A 22,444-nucleotide genomic window follows, 5' to 3' on the forward strand; every position below is an offset into this window, starting at 1 on the left:
ATTTTATTATTAACAGATTAATGAAGCTGGAAATGGGTTTCCCGATGCTCCCTTTGGAAACTTGAACTGTGTCCCTTCCTTACATCAATCTGCTGTCAGCAGATGAAGTGCCTTTGCAAAATGCTATTAACTGTTACCAGAAGCAATTAGTCAAAATAGCAAGTCAGCTTCAAAAGGAAAGGCTCCAGATTCCCTCAGTGCGTTAGGAAAAGCACATTAGTAGGATTTAGTCTTTCCAGCAGACACAAGCTTTAGGCACTGCAGTAGGTGGCCGGTTTAATGACATGTAGAAATGCAAATGTATCGGATTTTAATTTGCTTGAAGGAGCAATGCTGGGTTAAAAAAAAAAAAAAAATCACTTTCTGGTGTCATTAAAAGCAATCCCCATTGTGCCAGAAATACCCATGCTCTGTTGTAACATATTCTTTCTGCACCAGCCTTAAGAATCCATGAGTGAAATCCTGGCTCTCCTGAAGGCAGCAGGAGACTGCTCATGATAACGACAACGCAGAGGCCAGGCTTTGTCTTCTTTGTCTTAATTTTCTGACCCAAACAAATATTTTAGAAGTATTTGCTATCACCCTCCAAAGCATCAAAGTCCACCCCTTTCTCAGACAGTTCTCTCTTTTATGCCTGTGCCAGAAACTCACAAGACAATTGCTAGTGAGACACACGCAAACCTAGCCCAGCTCCACTTCTCCCCTGGGCATTGATGGTTTGGCACCATCATTATTCAGATAGCTTTATTGTCTGGTCAGTACTCCACATGGGGTGGCAACCCTGCCCATGGCAGGGGTGGTTGGAACTGGATGATCTTTAAGGTCCCTTCCAGCCCAAGTCACAAAATTGCATTATCGTGCACATACAGAACAAAACTTGTGCTCAATAAATGGTCCCTAGTAGGATGAAGTGGAAGTCTGAACCATTTTGAGGCATCAGCTGGCACCTGGGTAACAAGTCAGCAGTGTCCAGCTCCCTCATCACTGACCTGGATGAACAGACAGAGAGGAATCTGGGGGAGGTAAAGCATCTGGTATAATGTTCTACATGTCCAGTGAAGTTTCAAGACTATGCTGTGGTATTCCCACCTGGCATCTACAGATTGCTTTCTAGATTGGACAGACCAACAATTGCCCCCCTTTCTCTTAAAAAAGTTGGAAAATGATGTTATCATTATTTCCAGTGCATTGCTAAGCACATGTGTATTGTATACATGGGTCCAATTAAAGGGGGAAGGTCATGAAAACAACAGAAATTCCACTTATTATGAAAACAAAAAGGATTATCTCTTTGTTCTCAGGAGTGGGCAATGAGGTTTCTGTTTCTATGTAGAGGGTTATCTTTTTCATGTTATTTGGCCCTTATTCCTTCAAACCCACTCCCAACTCCTTTGGATGGTTGCAGTGGCTCTGATGGCTGCCCCAGACAGGGAAGCTGCAGCAAGGGGCAAACTTTGGGCTCAGTTCACATGCCTCTCAAACCCTGCCATATGCTGCTACTCCCACACTGGGGTTTTTCTTGGAGGCAAAGAACAACTCAGCACCAGACCTTGAGGACATTTTTCCTCAAAGAAAACAGAAACAGCTGAACCCCACCCAGGGACTTGGACAAACTATCGTCTGGATAAAAAACGCCCCCCTTTATTTTGCCAAAACCTCATTGATTAAGAATATGCAGATCTAATGATTTTGATGAGTGTTTGCAGAGTGTATTCCTGCTGAGTGTTCTTCCCTCCACAGCCTTTAAGTGAGTGTTCAAAGTGTGTAAGGTTAAAAGTGTTTCTTTTCCCCTTCAAGTGTAGAAGGTTAATAGAAGACTTAGAATTCTAGGACTAAAAGCCTGACACAGTGCACTCTAAGATGTAAGAGCAGCACATTTTATCTTCCTTTGATATGACCTTAATGACAGCAAAAGGACTGTCCTTTAGTCCTTCATTCAGTACTTTTCACTGACTGGAGGAACAGCTTCTTGAAAAAACACAATATATTGTTCAAACACTCCCATAAAAATGGTCTCTCTTACTATCCAAACACATTGTATGTCATCTTAGATCAAACATGGCTCTTATTCTTAAACATGAGGATTAAAAGGCATCCATTAAAAGGAGAGTTTAAAATTCTATTTTAAAAGAAGTTCAGAATCTTAAAAGACTAATTATTTGTGCAATCTTCAAGATCAAACGTTGCTGAAATAAAGACTTTAACTCCCTTATCAGATAAAACCTGTGTTCAAAGATTGCAAGAGGAGAAGAGACTATTAAGATAATCTAGTTTGACCTCACGACCTTAGGTTTTGGCATTTCACTGCTACAGGATCTTTTCAGCTGTTCATATAGCTAAATGAAAAATTGAATAAAACCAAAGAGGACACAACAGACTACATAAACTTGAAAAAAACAGACAACAGGTTTTCATGTTCCTTTAATTTGTGTTTTTGTAGGCAAGGCTCAATACTTAAATGGAAAGTACCAAGTCCTCTGCTGATGCAGTTAGTGCAGTTCTTGCTGAAGCTCACGGATCTCAGTTTCCATCAGATGAGGATCTAGCCTGAGGAGTTTCCAACTGCAAGGGAAAACTAGATAAGTACAAAAGTGCAAATACCTAGAAAGGGCAATTTGTAGAAGTCTCTGGGTAAACTACATTTCCAAAGTCTCTCTCTTTTTTTCTTCCTTTTGTCTTTATCCTTTTGTATCAAGTGCATAGAATTGTGTTCACTGTACCAGTTTTCAGCAGGACAGGAGGGACAACTGGGATGCATTTCTTTGTGTGTGTCTTTTCTAATTTGTTTGAGCTGTCTGATGTCTTCATATCTAATACATTCTGGATCTTTGATCTGAGTTGGAGGATGTCTCAAGAAGGAATGATGATTCACAGGAAAACAGGATATCCACAGGGGAGCCAGTTATCCAGTCCAGCAGAATTAATCAGCATTAGCTGTGTGAGCTCTTGCTCTGAACACTGTAAATAAGAAAGAGTCATGGATGATTATAGGTATGCGAATAAACAAAGAGAGAAACAAAATTTAAACCTCTAAGTGTCAAAAATGGTTTCTGAACCACCCACTTGATATTTTGGTGGAGCAAAACTGTCTGGTGTCCAGATGAAAACATGACTTCTGTTTTGCAAAGAGGCACTGTTTCAACATTTGCCTCTGTTCTGGCACCTAAACTGTTTTTGCAAACGAGGGACACACCTAACACTGGGTAACAGGTCTGAAATACAAGAGCTGCCTTCCTGTGCCCAAACAACCTAACAGCCTGGCTACAACACAATGCTCTCCCTGGCTTGCTCTGTCTTGCAGCTTCGTTTTTCTTTCTTCTCTCATGGCCTCGTTTCTGCCAGCAAGTGCCTGCAGCTGGTCTGGCTAGAGCACAGGAGCTTGGAGCAGCCTCCTGGGAAAGAGGTGTAACCAATGAAGGTGCCCACCCCCCCTTGCTATATAGTCCCTGGATGACGAGGAGAGAGCTGGTGCAGCACTAGTGTCCTTCAGCCTCCCGTGAGAGGATGGTGACTCTACTTTTCCTCACACCTCACAGATGGAGTGGCAAAGGGTGCCACCACTGCAGTATTGGTGGCAGAGCGTGTAAGAAGTGGACATCACCAACTCCTTCTCCTCACACTCATGTGTTCAGAATGAAGACCTCGTGATTGCATTGTATAAAGGGTATGACCTCTCTGGACACAGTGTTCCTGAAGCAAACTGCCTTGTTGCTTAATCATGTGGAGAAGAGCTGGGTGCCAGACAGGCAGCAGCTCAGGCTGGTGAGTTTTTGAGCATTAGCAGGAACAGGAACTATAGTAATTTTCTGTTCAAACAGGGAATTTTGGCTTCATGTCAAAATTCCTCCTGATTTGTCAAAAATTTCTGTCAAAAGGTGCCTTTTAATACTTCATTTTGACTTGATGTACCTTGATCATAAGGAATGGAAAGGGTTAAGTCTCAAGATGATGGCTTTCCACTTAGCTGCTTTGGATCTGGGTAGGTCCTGTTCATAGAAATCATGTTTGAGTTAACCTTTTAAAGGTTATCTATTCCAATGCCCCTGCAATGATGCCTAACTCCTTTTTCAAAATCTACACCTGCACGAGGCCTGGCACTGAGTAAAATCTTTAGAGGTTCTCTGTGGCCCTCTGCTCCTGGGAGGTGAGTGGATGTTCACAATGATGGTCCCTCCATGCTGGGTCCCTCCCTGCACATTCTCATCCAAGGATGACTCCTGCCTTACACAGGCACCCCGGGGAAACCCCCTCATGAAGGTGGGGGTGCTGTTGCTGCGATGGGGACAAGTCCTGTGCAAGCAAGGGCTGTGAACTCACTTGCATGTCTGCATCTGGAGCAGGGATCTGATGGGGTGGGGACCAACTCTCTCAGCAGTCAGTGATTGTTTTTAGAGAGCTGTTGTATAAGAGATGTAGCTGTCACCTATGTCAAATGCTTTGCTTCTCAGGAGGAATCCAACGGCAAGGTATTTAGGTACCAACACCAAAGCAGCTTAGACCTGAATGACCTGCAAATGGAACTTCTGAAGCCCAAAGGGATGTTGTAACTGCCTTAACTTAACAAAAAGAGGAAATGCTGGGGGCATTCTGCTTTACAAACAGCCTTTGGTTGGCCTGTTTCCAGCACAAATGCCTTACCCGTGGTAATGGATTTCAAATACACTAAAGAGTACAGCCACAAAACCAAACAAGCCTTAACATTTGACCTTATTGGGAAAAACAAGCCTACTATTACCAAAGAAAACTAAGCATGCCTAGCTAATTGACTCATCTTAGAACTCTAAGTTTTGTTTCCATGACTGAACTGTAGGAATGCAAAGCCTTGCCATCTTTCAGCTAGTGTGGCTTCCTTACATCTCATGGAATATCTGAAAATCACCAGCCATCTCCTAACATTTTGAGTAGTCAGGCCAGTATAGAGAGGAGAAGTGGATGGACGAACATGATGGCAATAGCACCTTTGCCATAAAGATTTTTTTTTTTGATTCAGCATTTCTGGAACAAAACATGAACATCCATTCAATTAATTGCATGCTGTTACATCCTTGCTGCGGTTTGGTCATCCACACACGGTCATTTCATATAAAATTACCTAATAATCAATTTGAAGTACTTTAAAGTAGTTTATTCTCATCCTAAATCAGAATTAGCAATCCAGAGTCTAGACCTAAGACAGTGGCCTCATCTTCAAAGATATAAGCCATAAATGGTTTCTATCAGGTGTAAATCTTTGGTATTTTCTGTATCATTAAAAAAAGGCCATCTGTGTGTGCTGAGCCTCCTTACAAGGAAAGGAAATTTCCCTAAGACATGGGAAGACAATTCTAAGTTGTTATTTTAAGTAATTCATAATTTAACATCCACAACTAGACACTGACCACAAGTCACCTAAGTTGGTGACACCTATTATTCATATTATTAACCATGAAAGCAAGGAAAGGATTCCCTGCTATGAGATGGTCATATTGGTCTCAGAGGATCTTTCAAAAGCAACAGAAGCAGTGGCCCATCAGCTAAATCAGTTGAAGAGTATCTTGAGGGAGCAATCTTACTTGTGGATTGTTTGGTTTCCACGGCTTTTGGCAAGTCACTCATGCTAAAACTGAGGGATTTTTTTCTGTTTTGATGAAACTGTCCCCATGTTAAACACATGACTGAAGGGCAGTTTACACGTTTAAACTACAGTGTTTATAAAGCCTTAGTGGGGATTATTTTGCAAAAAAATAAAGACTTCTGGAATAAAATGTATAGTGACAAATTAATTTTATGTTCTGTTTAACATATATGTCAGTAAACTCAAGGCAAGATAAATCTGTTTAAGAAACCACACAAAACATTTCGTGAAGTGTAAAGCATGGTAGTCTTTGTTTTATGATATATCTTTGAGGTGGGCCACATTGTGTTCACCCTAACTAGGTTGTCTGAGATGAAACGCATGTGATGGGCACTTGAATTTGTTTGTATGCAAAACACTGCTGTCAGACTTTCTGGCAGGGGACTGGTGATATGGACCAACTGTGGGCTGCTCTAGCCTCAGGGCATAATTTACAGCAACCTGAAGCTCAGCAAATTACTTGAGAAAGAAAAGGAGCAAAGGTGTGAACAGCAGCAGTAATCAATGCAGGGCAGGGCATCCCTGAACCTAGTAGAGTTTGCTTTATTCCAGCCACGGTCCAGGAGTTTGGAGTTGTGTCTGGGGATGTAATGCTACAGGTCAAAAGATCTGATGCCGCTTACATGAAAAGCGTCCGTCTCTGGTTTAGTTTTTGTCCTAAGGAGTGACAAGTAGGTCATGCTGTAGCTTATTAAAGCCCAAATGGGAAACATAGACACTTCTAATAGAGTTCATGTTCCAAACCTGTTGTTATTATTATATGGACATGCTGCCTTCAAAATCAGGTACCCACATCACCAGCAAGCACCATGTATTGCAATGAGAAATCAAGTGAGGTCTGAATCAAAAGAGAAGAGCTACTGGCCACTGGTTGGTTCTTTTTCTAGTGAGAGCTTCTGGCAAATCACAGGGAAGCATCTGCATGGGTCTCATAGAAGCTGACTGCGCCATGTACTGTAGCTGTATTTGTACCTAGCCTTTAGCTAGCACCTGCTTGCACTCTCTTGATGGGAACAGGTTGTGTAAAGATGCCAGACTGTGCCTGGGTACACTGAGGAGCAACACTTGTTTTGGCCTTCTAATGTTTAAACAGCTGTGCTGGATTTGCCAGAGGATATGTGATAGAGCTGTTAAAAATTGATGGCTGAGTAAACAGCCCCGGTGATATTTACTCCAATTCAGCTGTGATAATTCACACCATCTGAAGAGCAGCCTAATCCTGCACTGGCAGATATCTCAGATGTTTGCTACTGCTTTGAACAGAAGAATCCTTGCGGCAAGGCGAATGCTCTATCACTAATGACTCCGGACAAGAGAATAAAGATAGAACAAAATTTAAAATAAAAGGAATTAATTCAGAATGAAAACATAATTGCTAATGCAGCAGTCACAGGCTTGTGCTGATGCAGGACACCCACGTGTATAGTATATATACATACTATATGTATGCTGACATATAGTATAGATGTTGGTTACATGCATGATTAAAATGAACTGCTAAACACTAACAGAGGAGAGGAACGGAGTTTAATCTCCCAGGTCTGGTCACACTCCTACTTTGTTGTTTTTTTTTCCTTTTGCACAAGTTGTAGAGGCATCTTAAGGAATATACATTTGGAAACATGCTAGAAGGTAGTGAAATAGTATAACATTTGGGACCACAAACATCTGTCTTCTAGAAAAGTGATCTCCTTCAACTTCTATTTGAACAACATTACATACATCCGCAACTACCTCCTAATCTTTGTTAGTGGAGTTACTGCTTCAAATATGGCTTGTCTGCTCTGCCTGGGTAAGTGTGATGATTCAGTATCTGTCCCCAGACCTCTCAATCTGCACCTTGACATCCTCAGATGCAACTCACAACTTCTGGGCCTTAGCTGAATCAGTACCCATTCTCTTGGTCCTTTTTCTCTATTGTCCTGCTATTAACTTACCAAATGACACGTCTTAACATTCCTCTTTATGACATATCTCTTGTCATGTCATTTTTACTCTTCAAGATACTGCTTTCATCTCTTGACCTTGATGTCTTCAAAACACCTAGAACAGAAAATACAGATGCAGATCACCTGGTTCACCAGGTTAAATTTTCTGTTAAATTAGTGACTTCCTGGAATTAATCCTGAGCAGAAAATGAGCACACCACAAATTGCTAGTCAAGTAAATATTTAAGATGTGTACACAGTAAATCTCTTGAGTTTAATAAAATCATACTTCAGGGCATGTGGAACAGCAATTTCTTACCTACTGCTGCCTTAAAAAACTCAGAGAAATGGTAATAACTTGTGATGGCATTCAAAATTTTGGAGATACTTTTACTTTGGTGTAAATCTGATTCAGTCATCTTTTTTTAGTCATGCTGTAGACAAATATGCTCAAATTAATCAGCATAGTTCTAGTTTACTGCTAAGTGTAAGTGTCCATTTCAAAGATGCTAAAACTAATGCAAAATTTCCTGATTTCATTAGCTACAAACCATCACTTGATTCTGCTAGAAAAAGCTTCAGGCTCTCAAAGCACATGTAAGACAGCAGTGTTTTGTTTTCAACTTTGGCTGGTTCAGGTAATTTCACATAGGTATAAATGATAATGATTTAAGACACATTGACATCACTACTACATGTTTATAAAAAGAACATACAAATGCACAGTGACATTTTACACAGTGGCTGCACATAAGACACTCAAAAATTTGAAGTCCAGCGCTGCAGGGTGCCGAGTACTCTTAACTCTCATTAAGTTCAATGTGAGTTCAGAGTACTTTGTCGTTCAGGTGCTTGGGCCCTCAGCGAGGCTCTGAACGGTAAGAAATTTTACCTACATTATGTCAGAAACGAGAGTAATTTCTCCTTTCTAATATGCGTGTTTCTAATTGCTAGATTAGTACAACTGGCTGATAATCACAAGTAGTAAAAATGATTTCTTGGCACTGAAGCACTCTTTCTGAAAGTTAATAAAGCTCATTCAACATCGCCTACAGTTTTACAACACACCGTAATGGAATAATGTAACGAGTACAATGTGAGTACAGTACAAAAGCTGGTGTAAAGTTAAAAATGGATCTAGGATAGTGCTGTTCTTGAATACGAGCAGTATGAATTACTTCTCTGAGCTGGGTATAGGAGTTAATCTGTGCACAATGAAGCCCAGCTCACTTTCAGGTTCACTCCCAATATTTTTTCCAGATTTGCTTCCTACCCTGTTCTTCCAGTTGTTTTATACGCACTCATCCTTGTTATTTCCATAAAGGTGATCATGCTTTTAATTTACATCTTCCAGTTTTCTACTGGAATTTGTTGTTAAAGTTCTTATATAAACTTATGTAAGAATGTGATATGAGGACACAGCAGGAAACCAAATCCATTTAAAAATTACAGCACAAATCCAATGTCAATTTGAAACTTCTAGGAATGTTTAGCCTTGTAACTTGTGACAGTGTCTCCTGCAGTAGTTGAACGCCTCAAAAATGTAGTGGTATACATGGTATACTTTACATTGTTTTCACTATGTGCAAAAATAGTGAAGAATTTTGTTAAATTTCATTATTCTGGGATCCATCCATGGTTTTTTGTATGCCCATGACAGGTTTGTTGATGTAATGGCACATTATTTGTATGTGTAAGACCTCTCGTCCCTTTTTTTTGCCCTGCATGAATAAGACAAAGCCAAATTGAGGGAGAAAATGGCTTTGTCTACCTGTAAATGAAGATCACCTGAAAAGCAGTCTTGCAATATGTTGATGGTAATGCCAAATCCTCATTACGGCAGTGGCATTTTCACCAACTGTATGGTGGATTTTGCAATTAACACACAAAGAATTATTCCTTTCTTGTGTAACAACATTTTAATATCAATAAAAAGTGGGTTTATAGTTCAAGGTTACATATAAAAAAATATTTCATCTTGACCCTTTTGCTGTTTTCCTTCAGGTAAGTCTTCAAATTTTAATTAGGCAAAAAACTGGGGTGGATGGATGCTCGCTCTACAAAAAGCTGAAGGACTCCCTCCCCATTCCGCCATCACCGGATGTTTTGAAACAGAAGATTGCTCTCCAAGCAAGCCTGATGAGCATACTCTCTCTCTCTCTCTGCCACGGCAGGTGGAACCACAGGGGAATACACCACCACCAGATCCTTTCAAGCTGAATGCAGCTTGAAGGGTACTGAAAGGAACAAGTCAGGCGCCTCTCCAACTACCGGGCTGCATCAAGAAGGCACAACATAAGCAATGGTAAAGTCAGTAAACAAAATTTTACTGTAATATTTTGTAACACAGATACTGTATTTCTCTTTGAAGTGTAAAGCTACCGTCTTACACAAGAAAGATGGACAGACCCTTTTCCAAGACTAATATGGATACAATAAATATGGAGTTTTACATACTAGATCTGTACACAGAAACTTTGTCCCACAGCCATAAAAATTTACATTTAACAGTGCAACATATAATTTAATTCTTTATTTATCTGACATAGGATGTTTACTTACTAAACACAAGCAACTACCCGGGTTTAATATACATATTTTATATATATATATATTATATATATATATTCAACAATCTGTACAGGTTTCTAAACATAAAACTCCAAAAAGGCACAATCGTCTATACAACATGTACAAAAATGGCTGGAGCTGACAAGGAACAACAATTATTGGTCAAGAGTTCATGATTGCACGAAGATTAGTAATGGGTTTGTGTCAGAAAAATGTGCTTTAAGGAAAAGAAGGTTTGCAAAGAAACCTGTAAGTGTTATTAAAAAAACCCAAAAAATCCCTAAAAATAAAAACACAATGCAAAACAAAAACTAGGTTGCTATTACAAGTCTATCCTCATCGTCACTGCTGCCATCGCTAAACTGCACCGTGTTTTGCTGCCGGGGCGGGGCAGCTGGCCTGTGTACCTGTCTGTCCGGGGTGACAGTTCGGTGGACCGGGGACTTGGTTAATGTGTTGGGATTCACCTTGGAGTGGGGCTCTGCTGGGGTAGCCCTCTTCACCTGGTGGGAAGGGAGGTCACGCTTTGGCTTGGTAGGGTTCACGAGGTCAGTCTTTTCAGGATCCACTTTCCCTGGACCAATGGGTTGCTCGAGGTTGGTCAGTGGGGTGGGCTCAGGATGGCTCTTCCCACCATACTGCTGGCCGCCAGCCACCACCTGAGGAGAAGCATCCCGGCTGGGCTGGCCGACCTCGGCCGCAGGGAAGCCAACAGGAGCTGGCTCCAGCTGGACCTCGCAGGCTTTGCTGCCTGTAGTAGGTGCCTCAGAGGCTCCATGTCCCTCAGCGCTGGCGGGGCTGACGGAGGGAATGAGGGTCGGCAGGGCGATGTTCAGTATCTGCAGGCCAGGAATGTGTGCCTGTGGGCTGGGGGTGCCCTGTGGGGCCGTGCCAGCGGTCAGCACCTGGAGGCCCACAGCGTTGAGGGTAATTCCTGAAGGGCGCATCTGTGGGGCGATGTTGGTGTTTGCCAGGCCCACTATGTTCACTGTCTCCATGCCCAGAGGTGGCAGAGGCTGTAGGTTGGGCGTGCTGAGACCCTGAATGCCTGGAACGCTCACCTGGCCAATGGGAATGCATGGCACCATGCTGTTCACCTCGGCAACCCCCATGGGATTTGTGGTGGTGCCAGCGGCCGCGCCACCTGCCTCACCAAGGGCGCTGGTAGTTCTGTGAATCACACTAACGGCTGGGATAGTGAGCTGCACCGGCCCGGCCTGGATGGGAACGAAGGTGGAGTAGGTGGCCAGGCCGGCGGGGACCACCTGGATGCCTCCGACGGGTACCATGCCGTAGGGTGCCTTGGCTTGCCGCTGTGAGTGCAGAGGGAGGTGGCTGAAGAGGTGAGTCTGGGGAGCCCTCAGCTCGGCAGCCTGCTGCAGGGACCTGGCCAGGTTCTCCTCAGAGATTTCGGTGTAGAGTGACGGCGCTGTTGTCTGCATGCTGTGGTCTGCCAGCGAGGAGGAGGAACTGATGGAGGGCATGCTCTGGGAGAGAACAACACAGGTGTGTTAATGCAGCAGCCACCACTACCCCCCAGTGCAATGAAAACACAAGGTAGCTGGAATGCTTCATACCCCCTTTTAACTAAAAACAACAAACTGGTTCATAGTATATGCTGCTCAACTTGAACAATGAACTGATATCCTTCCTTTCTTTTTCTGACTTCTTCCTCACCCACTAATTGAATTTTCCTCTCCTAATTAGCCTGCTTAATTTCTCTCAAACACTAATACTCAAAAACATTGCTGAATATCTTTTCTATGAGTTTTTTTAAGAAGTGAGAAGGCTTTGGAGAACTGTTTTATGTGGAAATCACCTGATGCAAGAAGGTTAAATAAGCATAAGCTGGCATTTTTGATGCACTGGGTTCCTCTCCTGAAGGCATTACAGCCTCTGGCAGGCAGAGGCAGCATCATGGCACATTTGTCTGTAGGTGCTTCTAAAGTAGCAAGACAGGAGATATGCAATTACAAGAGATGGATGACAACTACAGCTCCTGCACCGGTGGAGGTAATAGTTGGATGCTGGACTGAGATGTGGGACTCACATCCCATTGCTGCCTCTGCTTACCGTGATTTATTTGGTGCGCACACCTGGTCTGATAATCCCTTTTCTCCTCATATAGTCTTTTACTGACCAAGGCTGGCAATGCCTTTCCTAAAAGCTCCTAAAATGAGTGGTCTTGAAGTGCAACTGCAATGTCACAGTTAGCTTTTAGTTTTAGGCATATTCATAACACACAAAGAGTGGTGCAACCTTACTTAGTTTATATAGTCCTAAACAGTAATTCTGTAGTTTTGACCGAACTCTCAAGAGATCTCTAGAGCAGGCACAAAATGGACAAACAAACAGAAATGCTTCTGAAAACTGCTGTAGGAAATGTTGGTTAAGGGAGAATATGATTAACTGACTATGCAGTGACAACCAGTCTAAACGGGAAGATGGGTGTCAGAATGTAGACAGCATCTTTCTCAGAACTGACATCTCTCAATAAATCTTGATAAACTGGTAGGGATACTTTCAAAGGAACATACAACAGCCTTCCGGAGCTGTGTTGGCTCCTTGTCTTGATCACAAGAACTGGGATCCACACCCATTCACAACAGGAACAGACTGCAGATGAACCATCAGAGACACAAGGCTGCCACTTCTTTTGGTCTGGGAAAGGAGCAGGTAGTCTGGAAAGGAACTGCTGCCTTGTATTACTTACATGCCTTCTGGGTTTTTTGGTAAATTTTAATATATTAATGTAGACAATTATTAGAGCTATATAAATGAAGACCTTTTTTAATTGTATGAATATTTACTTGAGGTTTCTGTGGTTCTACTTAATGAGAGAGTAAACTCAGTTAAATGTCTTTCTTGTATCCATTGGCAACAACTGGAACTCAAAATCCAAATTAAAGACCCTACCCCTTTTCTGGAAGGTATATACGATGACCAAAGACGACTTTGTTTTATTCTCTGTCACACCAGAAACTTGCTCCAATTTACATTTGCCACATGAACTCACAGTTCTTACAAGCAGAAATGAACCTCTGTCAAACAATGCAATGCAGCAATAATTTTTACTGTTTCTTCTTGCCAATAGTTAGCTATCTTAAACTTCGTAAAAAGTAAATCTAGTAGTACGGATTTCCAAAGAAAAAACAAGTCAATAAGTACTTAAAGCAGAATTAAGTTTTTACTTACTGTTTATGTTTTTGAAAATTTCCTGATACTGGTTTTTCTATAACTGCATGCAAAGTTAGGTTTATGGTTGGACTCAATGATCTTAAGGGTCTTTCCCAACCCAGATGATATGATTCTATATAATGTTTCATTTATCATGGAGAAGGCAGTACTTTAATTATCCCTTTAATTAAACTACATTTTGCATCACATTTTTCTGAGTAGTATTCTGAAAAGCTCAAATGCCTTCATGGTTTGCAATAAGAATTCAAATTTCAAGAGATAACTTTAGGGTCAGTTGGGTATGTGACTTGTACCATCTCCAACAGAGTGCATTAAAACTACTACTGAATAGTAAAAAGGCTTAACACCTGCCAGTTCCCTTCTGTGATTTCCTAGGCAGAGTTTTAAAGACAACAGCGGCCAAAATTACTGAACGGTCCTGCAGCCTTGCACACAGACTGACCTCATCTTTCTGCACACTCTTTGAAAAGCTGTGTGTCTAGCACATGCATAGGCAAAACTTATCCTTTTCTGATTAAAATATTCAGTTTGGAGAAAAACTGAGAGCACTGAGAGGTCTCAGTTCTGTGTTCATCTCTCCTTTTGCTATTGTGCAAAGGCAATCTCCTAGTTTCCTTGAACATCTGGTACTCTTTCTAATTCTACTATTAAGCATATTTGGAGGAGATATAAGCAATTGCATAATTTTTTTATAGTGATAAGGCAAAAACCTTTGAGACTAGATTAATTTCCCTTGGGAATCACCAATTATTATATCATCATATTTCAGAGTGAAAAGACTTCGGAATTCTATCACTTTTCTCCGAAAACTTCATAACCACCAGCATATCTTTATTCCCATAATTGTCCATATTGTCCATTCCCATATGTTTATTCCCATTGTCCATATTGTGGACACATGTGGAATAACAAACATATTGTTTATGCCATATCTGTTATTTCCTTCTTATTTGTAATACAATCTACCAGCTCCAAACATCAGCTGAAATGACCATATTACAATTAATCTTTTCAGGAAGAATACAATCAAATCAAAGCATTTGAAAAGCAGTGCTCCTACAACATCCTTGTTTCTAGAGTCCTACACATTTGTGCTTTGATTACTTTCAACTCTTCTGAAAGACTCAACATCCAACAACTTTAAGAATAAAAGGAAAGGCAAACATTTTGATCTTTCAAAAATCTCTAAGAAGATCTTCAGAAAGAGGGTTTAAAATCCTGTTCTCCTCCCTGGAGTCAGGCACTCCTACCTTTGTAAGAGTTGCAGTTGATATTAAGGAATGGCCCAAGGATGTTTCTGGATCGGGGTAATCCACAGACATATGTCGACCTGGGGACGTAGGAACGATGTCCGTCAGTGCCACACTAGCACTGTGTGGATCTGCTCCTCTCTCTTGGGCTTTATCCTCGTGTGCTTCCTGATGGGTGAATTCTGCTGGTGAACTGGAGGTCCTGCTAACTGACTGCACTGTGCTAAGGACGGTCATTTTCGTCAGCAGCGCCTTTGGCAGACCATCCATGGAGTCCGTGTGAACCCCCGCAAAACAGTCTGGAAGTCTGATGTCTTCATCGGTGCTGGCGGCATCCTGCAGGCTGTTTCGAGAGGGGTGATGCTGGGGGCTGGCCGTCACTGAGGGGGTTGTGGATAGCACTGACTCAGCCTGGCTGTCTTCATCATCATCTTCATTGTCATTTTCATCTTCATCTCCACCATCAGACTCCTCCACATCATATCCTGACCGGTCATACCCAATTCTTTGCTTCTCACCTGCAAAAGTGGGAATTAGAAGGTAAGACAATGAAGGTCCTGGACTGACTGGGAAGGAAGAGGGAGAGAGCAACTAGAAACAGTAAAAAAGCAAATGGCATATGTATTTTTCAGTCACATCCCATTGTATCAAAAAACCAGGGAAGACTTTAATTTTTATTTTTATTTTCCACTGTACATATTTAACTATACAGTACATAATCTTTCATCTTCTGCTTCTGTATTGTTTTTAAGCTTCTGGATTTGGCTGTTTTCTTTTAAGCCATTTATAACCATTTGATCAAAGTCACCCTTCGCTCTTTCGCTTGGGGAGAAGTGAGCAGATTCCTGGTTCATTAGGTTCCCAGTGACGATATATGAAGCTGGTCTGTCAACCTTAGCAGTGGGATATTCTCTAGCTGGTTCTGACTCATAAGTGGGTGGTGGGTGTCCTTGTACCTAATATGAATCACTACTGCAAAGGTTTTTGAAGGACGCAAACAGAAAGACTGGAGGCTGTTAGTCAGGAATCTGTCTCGTTAACAGGCAAAAGAGAGCAAAATTAGACTTTACCAGATTTCTTCACTTTGCTAATGTTTTGCAAGGTTTATGAACAAATCACCCAAGATGTACTAGGAGGCAAGAAAGCCCTAATCTGATCAAAATTTACCTATGCATGAATCTTTGTTCACATGAAGAAGCCCTCCTGACTTCAAGTCTTAAAGCTAAACTGCTGTCTAGTGGTAAATTTCTCTACTAAATACAGTTCTACTGCAGCTTTTCACCTTCTTTTGTATCATGACTTGGAAAGAAAAAATTGTCTTTAGTAAAGTGACAGAAAATCCCATCTGCTGTACTGATTCCAAGCCAGACTGTTTGGGATCATATTTTACAAAAGACAAAATGCTTTGAATGAACTAATATTTTGTATTTGATTAAAGGTCTGTCTGTTGAGCTGTCCAAAAAAAAATATCAGCATAAAAATCATTTGGCTCTGTAAAAGCCATGAGGGCTGGTTAGTTAAAATCTCAGAGATCCTGTTCTAGGGAAATCTACACAGCAACTTAACATCAAAATGAACAATTCTGAAAAAAATCAGACCCTTAAAAGAAGTCAAACCTACTACCTATACTTTAGGCTGCTGTTACCAAAACCAAAATAAGTACCTTGAACTCCAGGTAAAATAAATGGGTTTAATTGAGCTACCTTTAAATAAGTTACACAGCATTACAAGCCTTTATGGTTTCAAATGAGCAATGCAATTAGGAATGAAACTAATAGCTTCTTTGAAAAAATCCCTCTATAATGACTTTGCCCCTCTTTGCCTACACAGTAATTTGTACATTAACTAAATATGGAAACTGTAGATTTTCTCCACTCACTATGGCAGATACTAACATGTCAGACGTTATTAAAAATACCCCAAATCCTCCAGGTCATTGGAATGATCCTAATAGAAATATTTTTTTAGAATTTTAAATAGTCTTCATTTATAATTCTCATTCACAGACAAAGCTGTTCGAAATAAAAAATACATTTTAGTAGAAACATTGCTTCAGTGAGGTCCATTCCAAAACTATGGCAAGTAGGAGTGTTAAAAATACTATTAACAATAACACATGGACTTATTAGACTTTTTTTTCTATATATACACTTCTGTCATTTCTATTCTTCACACAAACAGTGTTTCTTCACCATTAATTTGCAAAAATGTTAGAACCTCTACATATGTTTGATTTCTGAAAGGAAACAATTACCTCTGTCTTCAACGCTGATGATGGGCTAGGTGGGGTTCCAGTGCCCTGAGCTGGAAGACCATGGCTGTGAGAATGAAAAACTCCCAGTTGACCCTGAAGTTGTGAGGGATCTGCTGCTCCAGCTGGATCCCTATAAGTCTATGGGGCCTGATGGGATTTATCTGAGAATACTTAAAGAGCTGGCTGATGTCATCGTGAGGCCTCTCTTGATGATTTTTTAATGGTCTTGGGAATCTGGAGAAGTCTCAGTTGACCAGAAGCTGGCTAATGTTTTCCCAATTTTCAAGAAGGGCAAGAAGGATGACTCTGGAAACTACTGGCCTGTTAGTCTCACTTCAGTGCCTGGTAAGGTTATGGAGAAGATTATTCTGGCTTCATGAGGGGAAAGTCCTGCTCACCAAACCTGATTTCCTTTTATGACAAGGTAACCCACCTAGTTGATCAAGGGAAGCCAGCAGATGTAATCTTTTTGGATGTCAGTAAAGCTTTTGATACTGTCTCTCCCAGGATCCTTCTGGACAAAATGTCCAGCACACAGCTGGATAAACACATCATGTGGTGGGTGAGCAATTGGCTCACGGATTGAGCACAGAGGGTAACAGTGAATGGGGTGACATCAGACTGGCGAACTGTCACTAGTGGGGTTCCACAGGGCTTCACCTTAGGCCCCATGCTCTTCAATATCTTCATAAACGACTTAGACACAGGACTGGAAAAGACACTAAGCAAGTTTGCAGATGACACAAGACTGGGAGGAGCTGTTGACTCCCTGGAAGGTAGGGAGGGCCTACAGAGACCTTGACAAATTAGAGGACTGGACAATCACCAACCATATGAAGGTCAACAAGGACAAATGCTGGATTCTGCACCTGGCATGGGGCAACCCTGGATATACGGACAGACTGGAGAATGAGAAGCCGGAAAGCAGTGCCGTGGAAAGGACGTGGGAGTCCTGGTCAATGGCAAGTGTAATACGAGTTAGCAGTGCCCTGGCAGCCAGGAAGGCCAACTGTGTCCTGGGGACATCAGGTAAAGCATCAGGCATCAGGCACAACCCGTCGAGGGAGGGGATTGTCCCACTCTGCTCTGCACTGCTGCGGCCTCACCTTGAATATTGTGTGCAGTTTTGGGCACCACAATATAAGAAAGACATTAAGCCATTAGAGAGTGTCCAAAGGAGGGCAATGAAGATGGTGAAGGGCCTTTTGAGGGAAAACCGTATGAGGAGTGGCCTAACACTTGGTGTGTTCAGCCTGAAGAAGAGGAGACTGAGGAGAGACCTCATTGCAGTCTACAACTTTCTCATGAGGGGAAGAGGAGGGGCAGGCACTGATCTCTTCTCTGTGATGAACAGTGACAGGACCCAAGGGAATAGCATGAAACTGTGTCAGGGGAGGTTTAGGTTGGAAACTAGAAACAGGTTCTTTACCAGAAGGTGGTTGGGCACTGAACAGTCTCCCCAGGGAAGCGGTCACAGCATCAAGCCTGCCAGACTTCAAGAAGTATTTGGACAATGTTCTCAGGCACATGGTGTGATTCCTCGGGCTGTACTGTGGGGGGCGAGGAGTTGGACTCAATGATCCTTATGGGTCCCTTCCAGCTCAGAATATTCTGTGATTTGTGATTCCCTCAATGCATCTGTAACAGATCCCAAAGACTTTTCTGTGCGTTACATCTAAAGGGTGATCCACACGATCCTACAACTCCTTAAATAATGCAGGGAGCATTGCAAAGTCTTATAATTCACTCTGGACTCTCTCTTAACTTCAATCTTTTTACCAACATCACATAACTATTCTCTGGGAAATCCTACTGATTCCATTCTTTTTTCTCCCTCTCTCCACATGAATCACATTTTCTATGAAAGCTCCTGTCAATCACAAATGACTGTTTTTACTGGCAAGCGGAACTACCTGAAGTGATTAGACTGACTTGTCACATTTGCAAAGCAAGGAAAACATATGTGCAAACAATGCCCCGATTTACAAGAAGAAACAATCTTTTTTCAAATCAACACTTAAAAATGCTTTGGGATTTACTAGCAATTGCTGCTTATGTAGGAATTTTCTGCATACATCTCGGCTTTCTAGAATAAAACCATGGAAAGTAAAAGGGGAACTGTGTGTGCAACACAGATTCCTTACATGCAGAACTCCATGGGATATCATTTCCCTCTATTGTTTCCCTGTTTACCTCCACCCTTTGTGCATTTGCCAGCTTCTATTTGAGTGTGGTTACCTGGAGCCAGAGCCTGCAGTGTAGGCGAGGTGACAGCAATGAATGTAGTTCCCTTACTCCCACACCGCTTTGCAACATCAGATGAGAAAAAAAATTCCTGACTTGCTTGTTCTGGCAATGCACAAAGGAACACACTGCTCTGGCTTTTATACCTGCATGTATGGTTGCTGAAACAAGAGGTGCCCCAGCTTTTGCAATCAGTGATCCCGTTAAGTATCAGTGTGGAGCTGTGAGAGGACATGATGATGCAGTTTCATCAGGCTGGAAGACCCAGGCAGGTAATGGATCTTCTCTGAAGGAGGCATCGGGCTGAGGCTGTGACCACTCCTTGTGCTGAAAGACTCTTTTCCAAGCACACTGCCTACTAAAGTTCCCTTGCAGTTTTAATTGCGGAAAAATTAATTCTTTGCTTCCTATCTTGAACTATGCACAATTATTACCATATGCTTATGTAGCCTATATATATACATATGTATATATATATACACACACATGTATGTATATATATAAAACTAGAACTGACTCAATTTCCAAAGGGAACAAAATTACTTCTGTGTTTAACTTTGTATGAAGTTGTAAAACAGTGTGCGATATTTTAGAATGAAGGATGTGTCATAAATTTAAAGGCCACTAACATATGGAGAAATGGCTTTTGGCATGAAAGTTCACAGTTTCTTTTTTAAAAAAAGAAAACAGGAAAAATGTTTCACACTATTAAGTAAAGGCTTATGAAAGCTACTTCTCTTTTGAATTTGTAACTCAACTCTCACCATTTTAACAGAAAGACTGTTCAAGACAGCCTCAATTTTTTATGAATAGTCTTTTTGGAAGAATAGGGAATGCCTCTCATTCTCTGTCAACTGCTGCAACCTTGTCTTTTAAACCCCTAGAAAGACTCTTTCTTCTTCCTGGACTTCACAGGAGAAAGTGCACTTTGTCTACAGACCTGAACTCTGCAAAAATTAGGAACAGATGGAAAGAAAGGCATAACAGAAACATGGACTAAACTTTTGACTGGGTATTTTGCCTGCACACGAGCTACAACTATTTTTAAGAAAACTGAGTTTTTAATCCTATGTATTGACATATAGAAATCATCGTCAAAAAATCATCTTAGTCCTTCATTTATTTTGCTTTTGGTCCTCAGTTAGTGAGCTCCGTACTGTGTTTGTGGTGATGATGAGCTTGTTGGCTAAGGCTCTGTGATTACCGGCATTTTACCCCGAAGTGGAACAGAAAAAGCTGTAAGTTCTTTAGCACAATAGCATTAGTTGGAATTATCAGCATCCTAGTATGTCCATTAGTGAAGTGCCTGGAGCTGATAAATCCACATACTACTTTTTCCAGTTGGGATGCTATGAATTAGGTAACTGAAATAGGTCTCCCTATGTACTTTTAACTATCACCATACTGCAAAGCACTAAAACAAAGGTTCTTCAGAGTCTCAGCTTTTAATTTTAGTTGCAATATTATTGCCACACAACCTGACTTATCGAGGACCTGCTACAGACTTAGCAATTTCTCTACCAAATCCAGTGATAAAGTTCAACAGCTTATAACTTAGTCATATTTGGTTATAACTTAATCATATTTAAGTAGATTTTCACATAAAGAGCAAAATATTCATTGTCATTCTTTCACTCGCAGAAAGACAAGAAAGACCTGAAAATACAAGTCCAGACTGTTCAGTTTTACACATTCCTAAGAAAATGTACAGTTACGTAGACAATGACAGCATTCCTATTAGCTCTACTTATGCAGATTAAAGACGTAGCTTACTAAGTATCTACTCACTATCTATTAACATCTAAATTTAAATTTACTGCATTTATTGGTTTATAGCATCTGATTAATACAAAGCCTCAGAGTAATCCAAATCACCTCAAATTCTGGAATTATCTTCAGTTAGGAATTAATAGCTATGTAAAAGCATTTAAAAATAATCTGATTTATATATTCTCCATCAAACTCAAGAAAAAATGTAGACTACAGTAAGAAAGGCAGAAGTATTTCTCAGTATGACATTATATGACCACAAATTGAAAGTAAGGTCTCTATGTCATCAAGTCTCTCTACTCTTCTAAATAATTACAGCTTAGACCTGCTTTTCACCCGTTGTGTTAGTCTTGTAATAGACTGATCCACAACCATTCAAACAAATTCTTATGAAGGTGAAAAAAAAGTACAGCAAACAGTGCTAGCATCTATACCTGACCTTGCTGTTTTTCTGTCATTCTAAATCTGTTCATAGGCTTTAATTAACTGATTTCAGCCTTGCTTCATCTCCTGTCCACTGCTCACCACCTTCAAACAGGACTCATAGTGACATCTACTGGGTTAAATTCAGACTGGTAATTGCCAGGGCTCCTCAGAAATGAGAAAAAAAAAATCTGAGGGTGTTTGACTTTCACTCCTAAAAGCATGAGAAGTAATGAAGTAAATCAAACCAAAAGAACAGCAGCCACTGCTTAAACAGATTATTTACACCAAAACCTTCCTAAGTGACCTGTATATTGTAAATCAAGCCTAGCACTAGGTAGTCTATTGTCAGGCTGTAGGTGTAAGGGTTCAGCACACCTAACACATCTAGTTGAAGGCTAGACACTGATACTGACAACAAAAAAAAAATCTTATTGTAATCTATACAGAATCAGCCTTCCATTCTCTTCGTAAAAGGAGGATATTATTGCAAGGATTTTCATTTATTTTCACTCCTTAAATGTAGGTGCAGTGAAAACACAGTCATGATTAAGCTAATGAAGAGCCATTGAAACTTACTTAATATCTACTGTAAGTAACATATAGCTAATTAACTTAGAACTATTGTATCTTCAGAAGAGCCTTTTTAATACTGCAAAAAATGAAAGTATTTTTTTAATGTGTGCATATATATATACACATATATAAAAATACGTATCTGAAACTTACAATTAGGTCTTTTTACTGGTAAAATAATAGACATTTTGGTATAAAATTTCTGCACAGAGACCACTTTAATAAGTTCTGCCCATCTACTGATTTCATTATTAAATAACTATCTTGTGCAAGTTTACTCAGGCATACTATAGTACTCATATTTTAGCCTACATATGAAATATTACAAGTTTAAAGTTTGTAAGTATTTTAATTTGAACACAAATTATTGCTGTTTTTAAGACTGCATGGCAAAATGTTGGGTAAGCACAGCCAAAGAGGACATCCCCAGTTGTGGTCTGTCACACTAAACAGTTCACCTCCTCTGACAGTTTAATTCAGATATTAACATTCCTCACATTGTAACCCTGTATTTTGGTGACAAGAACATTCCACAGAGCAGAAGATGAAAGATAAATGGATGAGGGAATGGTTTTGCGTACAAAAACCCAGGCCAGAAAGTATTTACTAATATCCA

General features: G+C 40.8%; 1 protein-coding gene across 15 annotated transcripts in view; it reads right to left on the reverse strand.

The window, feature by feature from the left end:
• Window positions 1-2,406: 2,406 nt before the first annotated feature.
• Window positions 2,407-22,444, reverse strand: part of HIVEP1 (HIVEP zinc finger 1) — a 131,859-nt gene continuing 111,821 nt past the window's right edge. For 11 of the 15 annotated variants that reach the window (XM_051799130.1, XM_051799132.1, XM_051799131.1 and 8 more), the window contains 2 exons: window positions 14,562-15,079; window positions 9,824-11,600 (listed from right to left, as the gene is read on the reverse strand). In XM_051799130.1, the coding sequence (XP_051655090.1) occupies window positions 10,425-11,600; window positions 14,562-15,079 (1,694 nt within the window). In that variant the 3' untranslated portion in view covers window positions 9,824-10,424. The other 4 variants (XR_007906566.1, XR_007906565.1, XM_051799125.1 and 1 more) reach the window with 4 other exon arrangements.

Source organism: Manacus candei, unplaced genomic scaffold (genome assembly GCF_025592945.1).
Source record: "Manacus candei isolate 608988 ecotype Guabito, Panama unplaced genomic scaffold, ASM2559294v1 h1tg000049l, whole genome shotgun sequence".
NCBI classification, from domain to species: domain Eukaryota; kingdom Metazoa; phylum Chordata; class Aves; order Passeriformes; family Pipridae; genus Manacus; species Manacus candei.